The 7,367-nt window shown below is 40.0% G+C and overlaps 1 protein-coding gene across 1 annotated transcript in view; it reads right to left on the bottom strand.

The window, feature by feature from the left end:
• Nucleotides 1-7,367, bottom strand: part of LOC101861981 (tyrosine-protein kinase hopscotch) — a gene marked incomplete at its 5' end in the record, with an annotated part of 39,642 nt that overhangs the window by 7,224 nt on the left and 25,051 nt on the right. The window contains 3 exon segments of the mRNA XM_005106673.3: nucleotides 411-517; nucleotides 3,259-3,354; nucleotides 4,847-5,048. Coding sequence (XP_005106730.1) covers nucleotides 411-517; nucleotides 3,259-3,354; nucleotides 4,847-5,048 — 405 coding nt within the window.

Genomic DNA, 7,367 nt, shown 5'->3' with positions numbered 1-7,367 from the left:
ATACATTTGTGAGGCTCCAAACAACATCAACAATAAGATAAACAAAACTCCGAACAACATCAACAATAAGATAAACAAAACTCCGAACAACATCAACAATAATATGAGGACACACGGAGCCACTAGACATAAAATGTGGCCCACCCAAACAACACTACAAGAGAGGCTGGATGGGCCAACAGAGGAACTCGGAAGGACAGCCCATTGTATGACTGATACTGGACTTCAAGTTTCATTTGAGGAGGAAGAGGAGGAGGAAGAGGAGGAGGAGGAGGAGGAGGAGGAAGAGGAGGAGGAGGAGCGGGAGTATCAATCAGATGTGGCTCAGCTCATCAACACTACAGGAGAAAAGATGGACAGATAAAAAGCCAAAAAGAAAGTCAGTACCACAAAGTGATGCCTGAACTTACCTCTCCCAAGGGTTTCGGTCCTATCCTGTGCACTAGGTTATGACTGATCATCATTTCTTTGTTCCTGTTCACAAACTGGCGAACATGGTCTTGAGAAATCCGTGAGCCTGTAAAAAGAACCGAAGGCAAGGAAAATATCTATTTAAAAAATAAATAATTTAAGACCATTTCACTGATCATGGGGTAAAATCTGGACTCCTTTCAAAGTACGCATAACGAGGCAGTCTCCAGTTTTGGCCCCACGAGTAATGAAATATCAATAGTAACTTTACATGGGTTAGGAATAGTGTTAGGGTTAGGGTTAGGGTGAAGGTGAGAGTGAAGGGTAGGGGTAGGATTGGAGGGTTGTTGGATTTCAGGATTATAGGATAGTAGGGAAGTATAGTAATGGTTGGGACCAAAACTGGATTACCCCCATAATGTCACACAAGGCAGCCTCCAATTCATATCATCATCCTCATGAAGTTCAAGGTCGAAACACGTCATCACCAATCATGGTTGCCATTCATTCCTCTGCTCAGACGCTCTAAAAAAATGTATCCCCATCTCTGACCCTCATCTATTCAATCAAGTTCTCCAAGTAAATTGTTTACAGTCTCCCTCTGCTTCTTTTGCTTTCTATTTTCTTCAGTGACATTAAAATAGATCTAATGATAATAATAACAATAATAATAATCATCATCCTCATAAACATAATAATAAACATAATAATAAACAAAATAAACATAATAATAATAATAATAATTTTTAAAAAAATAAAAAATAATAGTAATAGTAATAATAATAATAGATTGCATTTATATACCGCTCTATCCCACACAAGAAAAAACTCTGAGTGGTTTACATCTATCACATGATCACGGAGTGTAATACTACATTCACACAAGATCAAACATTTCACAGTAACATTAACAAGTAATTAACCCATTTCAACCACAGAAACAAGAATTTTCTCAACCATAAATTAATTAAATACACTTAAGGACAGCAATGAAAAGAAAACATATCAGCATTTACTCACACACTACAGCTAACTGTCCCTGTGGTTTTATGCACCCAGCATAATTTAGCAAAATTTGATCCTTTTTTGCATAATTTCTCTTCTGATTATTTTCCTTTATCACTCTTTGTTAGAATTAACAGAGTCGCATAATTTCACATTTTTGGGCTCAGTTTGCATAATTTCAGAATTTTTTTCTTGCATAAAACGATGGGGACAGAACTACGAATTAAACAAATGAGTCTTGAGCTTAAACTCATTAGGTTTTGTTATTTCTCTGAGGTCCTGGGGCGAGGAGTTCACAATTTTAGGGAAATGTTGAAGGCAATGTCAATTCAAGTGTCCTAAAACTTGCTCTTTCAAAATTAACACTCTTTGACATCTTTTCTTCCCATAAAAATTTTATCGATCTCCTAAGAAGACACATCTCTGGCGCCTCTAATTCATTATCTCCAGGTTCAGCAATTGTCCAGAATTCACAGCAATATATAATAGACCTGTGTCTGTGGTGTAGCGGGTTAGGAACTTGGCTGTGGCACACACAGGAGACCCGAGTTCGATAGGCAATTTTATTGTTGTTAGAAGTTATAAGAATTTCTTCATTCACCTTAACACTTTGGTTGCCTATTTCGTAAAATTGCAAATGGCCGTAAGACATCCTATTCTTGCCAATTTCACAAAATTGCGAAAGTCGATAGTGGATGAATTTGAAGCCGGATAAAATTTCACTGGTCACCCGGAAGAGTATTTTCGCAGTTATATCCAGCGGCAAAATGGCGACACCCAGGGTCTGAATTTTTTCATGACGATCACAGCTTGATTTTCATTACAATTTACGATTTTTTGGCTGAATTTCAAGCTTACAATGAGTGAGCCTTCCACATCTCGAGTGTTCAGAGATGATTCGGACTCTGATGATGTTCTTCGTGATTCTAGTGACGATTCCCGGGCAAGTCTTGCTAATAGTGTTGAGAGGAGAGCTGAATACAGCAACGATAGATAGAGAGGAGAGCTGAATACAGCAACGATAGATAGAGAGGAGAGCTGAATACAGCAACGATAGAGAGAGAGGAGAGCTGAATACAGCAACGATAGATAGAGAGGAGAGCTGAATACAGCAACGATAGATAGAGAGGAGAGCTGAATACAGCAACGATAGATAGACTCCTCTGTGTCCTGAAAATTTGAGCTATATACGACTTATAGTTTTGTCGCAGGAATTGTGTTCCACACAACACTCCATTTTTCATCCCTTTCCAAAAAAACCCAAACCCAATGGCAAGCAAAGGTTGTTTTTTTTTGTTTTGTTTTTTAAAGTAGAGGTTTTACGCCGCTCGCAATTGCATAAGGTCATATGAGCGCCAGAAGATTAGAGGTGTTACAAGAGAGTAACAAACATAAAAAAGAAGGAGTGGAGGTAAGGAAGATAGATGTTTGACAGGAAAGGAGAAGCAAACCACACCAGAGCACCTGCCAACCACCCACTAAAGGTGTTTTTTTTTTACCCTTAGAAACAGTGGCAAGTAAAGTGTTAAGGCACTGGACATTTTTCTACATTTGTACGCACGGATTGGTTCACTGTACACAACAATAACACCGTAATTTAAGTTCACATTGAAGTACAACAGCCTTTATAACATCACAGTATTAACAGCATCACTACACCACTACGCACTTTTTCAAGTCAAGGGTAGATAGAGTGTTTCGCTCAAAGGTGCATCACGGTTGTTGTCTCTCATCTAAAAGCTGCCACCAACATCATAGCTAGACATTCTTTATGGGGTAATTCCATCCAGAATCACAGAGCCTTAAAATAAAATAAAGATATTCTAAAAAGGAAATACATACTCTCTTTCACGTTGTGGTCGCCAGCATCATACAGAAGCTTTATCAGAACTTCGTTTTGCGTCTCATTTTTTATGACCCCGACATCTTCCCGAATTTCTGTACAGAGAGAAAAAAAATAATCTTGTTATATAATTACACCAATATTTAAAAGGTAATAATTTTTTAAAATGGTGAAATGGTATAGGTTTAACGCCCCTATCAACACTATTAGGTTATTTAAGAGGCGGAACCTCCTAGTTAAACGTCCGATAGCACCAAGCCAAGTGGGAAGTTCGTGTAAAGTGCCTTTCCCAAGGACACAATGTCGGACCGAGCTGAGGCTCGAACCCCCGACCTCGCAATCTCACGATTACGAGTCCGGTAGCCTAACCACTAGGCTACCGACGCCACAAGGTAATAATAATAAAGACAAAAACAGTTGAAACTGTCAAAAACGGCCATCCTCTTACACAGGTGGCCACTTAGACAGGACAGACCAAAATGAAGAAGACAAACCATTCCCTTCTGAGGTCCGAACTAGAGGCGATCGCAGGCTTGGGACTGCCCCATTCAAATTGATTTTGTTTTGGTTTTGGGGATTTTTTTAAGACAAAGCAGAAAGGCAGGTTTTGAGGCTGTTGAGAACGTTAAATTCTTTAAAATGTGTCAGACAAGGAAGACAAATCAGCAGTAAAAGGGCAAGACAAAATGAAATGTCTCGGACAAGGAAGACAAACGACCAGTAAAAGGGTAAGACAAAATGAAATGTGTCAGACAAGGAAGACAGATGACCAGTAAAAGGGTAAGACAAAATGAAATGTGTCAGACAAGGAAGACAGATGACCAGTAAAAGAGCAAGACAAAATGAAATGTCTCGGACAAGGAAGACAGATGACCAGTAAAAGGGTAAGACAAAATGAAATGTCTCGGACAAGGAAGACAAACGACCAGTAAAAGGGTAAGACAAAATGAAATGTGTCAGACAAGGAAGACAGATGACCAGTAAAAGGGTAAGACAAAATGAAATGTGTCAGACAAGGAAGACAGATGACCAGTAAAAGAGCAAGACAAAATGAAATGTCTCGGACAAGGAAGACAGATGACCAGTAAAAGGGTAAGACAAAATGAAATGTCTCGGACAAGGAAGACAAACGACCAGTAAAAGGGTAAGACAAAACGAAATGTGTCAGACAAGGAAGACCCAAGTGCCATATGGTAAAACAATACCAAATACACCACAGAAACTGAAAGAACACTTTCAATCGCTAAAGACGGTTTCAATAAAAGTTTCTGTCGCAAGTTCATGTCGATGTCCATAGTTACCATCAGGGTAAACTGAGCCACTGCTCATTTCACGTTTCATGTGTGGTTCCAGTTAAAGAGTTGTGGGCGAGGCTAATGGACTCTGATGGTTCAAACGCCTCCCTCACCAGCAGTGGAAAATCAGTTACCGACAGGTCAACTCGAGAAAACAGTGGGAGAGAGCTACACGGCAAGAATGGTTCAGCGCTCAAACGCTAACAATCTCCCACAAAAAACACCAGCTGATAGGAATGGACAGGATTTTTAAAAAAATTAATTTAAAAAAAATAAATAATGGGACTCCTACCGAAGAGCCTGGTGATCAGAGTGGTGGTGTTGGGTCTGTCGTTGGGGTCGTGACTCCAGCACTCTCGGATCAGCTGCCATATCTGTTCCATGGCCTCTTTCGAGTCAGGTGATGGAGAATCTGGCTTAATAGCCTCTGATTCCCGAAGAAAAGCTGGCTTGGGGAGCTCAGTGTTCTCACCTTGGTTGAGCAAGTTGTACACCTGAAATATATTATTAACAACTTTAACCCTTTGAGCCCTAGATACCAGTAGTGAGCAAGACCCTATAATAAATATAATATAATAATAGCATTTGTATAGCGCATACCCCCGCTTGACAGCAAACTCTATGCGCTTTACACAATATTATTACTCCAGCAGACCTTAGAACACTCCAAAACATTCTCAATTTCCCGGGAAGCATACATTGCAAGCAGCTGGTTAAGCACTCAAACACTAACAAACTGACAAGATCTTTCACTGTCTATAGCCGGGTACCCATTCCCATCTGGGAGAAGTGAGGAAAATTCGTGTAAAGTGCCTCACTCAAGGACACAACGTCCGGCCCAAAACAGGATTCGAACCCACAACCTTACGATTACAAGTCTGAGAGCCTTAGGAAATTTTGAATTTTGCTGGGTGGCGGCCGAAGCCTACTCTTATCGATTTTAGACCACCAAGGGATCTTTAACGTGCGTAACTTGCACACTGGCCCTCCGAGATTTTTCGCCCTTGTCCGAGAAGGCTAGGTGTAGATCTTTCCTACCAGAAGATCAGGGGTGTGGCAGAAAGACAGCAGTAAGAAGGAACCAAGGAGTAACAGTAGAAAGGCTGCAGAAAGAGTCAGGAGCCCAGAGGAGGGGGCAAAGGAGATGAGGGGGTGGGGGCAGAAAGTGGAAATGAAAGCAGACAACAGAACATTGCTAGACAGCAGGAAAGGAGGTAAAAGGAGACAATTTTAGAGAAGAAAATTTTTTGGTCGCTACCCGGATTCAAACCCGGGACCTTTGAATGAGAGGCCAACACCTTAACCTCTAGGCCACGAGAGCCCCCTGATAACTCATTGAGCTATGAAAAGGAGGAGAATTAGTGAAAGACAGGCCGTCACTTACATCCTGCAAATGGGTAATAGACTATGGACAGAGACAGAAAAGTGCCAGTACTGATTTTTATAATTGTTATGTCAACATACATGTTTCTTGTAAAACTGGATTTTTCTCAATGTACTTGTATTTTTGAGCAGAGTGTAAATTTTTTAGAAGAGGTTTTAATTCTTTCTCGGTTGTACATGTGTTTGACAAACCTGTGAATTTTTTTCTTGCGATGCACATTGAGCCTCTCTTTGAGACGAAAAAGGGCAACACAAATGTAGGGCCTAATTTATTGTTAAATTTATTGTCAGATTTCACGGACGAGCACTTTCGCATTCTGCCTTTTTTATTCTAGCGCGTTTCCACATGGTGAAGAAAGAGACAGCAGACACAAGAGTGAAAAAACTAGATTCACACATTCCCCTATTGTCAATGAGCTCTTGGAATCTCAACTGTAAGGCCGTGGGTTGTTTTCGTGTTCTTCGGGAACATACTGCATGTGAATTTTCCTCACTTCACCCAGGTGGAAATGGGTACCCAGCTGTAGACGGTGAAAGATCTTGTCAGTTTGCTAGTAGTTTTGCATGTGGTGTGTAATCTGCAGCTTGCACTGTATGCTTCCCCGGGAGTGAGAATATTTCCGACTAATGTTCAACGGACTGCTGGGGTAATAATAGCTGTAAACCGGATTGAGCTTGCTGTTGAGCACGAATATGCACTATATAAATGAAATTACTATTGTATTATTCTTCTTCTTCTTATTATTATCATCATCATTATTATTATTAATATTATCAGTATTATTATTATAATTATAATAATTATTATTATTATCAATATTATTGATAATTTTGTTGCTGAAAACGAGGAGGCGTGCACCTTTTGACCTCCTGTTTTGTGCAAGCAGCACTCTTGTCAATCTGACCAGTGGCAATAATAAAATTAAGATTGTTAGACAATTTTTTAGTTTTAGTAAGTGTTTTACGGCACTTGCAACACAATAAGGTCATATAAGTGCCGAAGATTAGAGGTGTTACAAGTGAGTAACAAACACAAAAAAGGAGGAGGGGAGATAAAGACGACAGATGTTTGATAGGAAAGAAGGAGCAAACCACACCAGAGCACCCGCCAACCACCCATTGTTAGACAATCGACTTAGTAAATAAAGTACAAGTAATAAAAGCCTGTATAATAATTTACAGTATGATTTTTCATTCACGGTCATTTCCCTGAGTAGATCCAGTTACCTAAAACTGTAACAAAAACTGTCCAGTATGAGATGGGCATCAAGCACTGAATGAGTTGAAACAGCACAAAACAGGTCATTATAATTTTCGTTTTTGTAAAGTGTTTTACGGCGCTCGCAACCGCATAAGGTCATATGAGCGCGTGGGACACACCTAATATTTTCAGTTGGTAGGAAATTTTGAATTTTGCCCGTGTGGCGGCC

The sequence above is a fragment of the Aplysia californica genome, unplaced genomic scaffold (genome assembly GCF_000002075.1).
Source record: "Aplysia californica isolate F4 #8 unplaced genomic scaffold, AplCal3.0 scaffold00549, whole genome shotgun sequence".
Classification (NCBI taxonomy): Eukaryota; Metazoa; Mollusca; class Gastropoda; order Aplysiida; family Aplysiidae; genus Aplysia; species Aplysia californica.
This window is presented reverse-complemented; position numbering and strand designations above follow the sequence as displayed.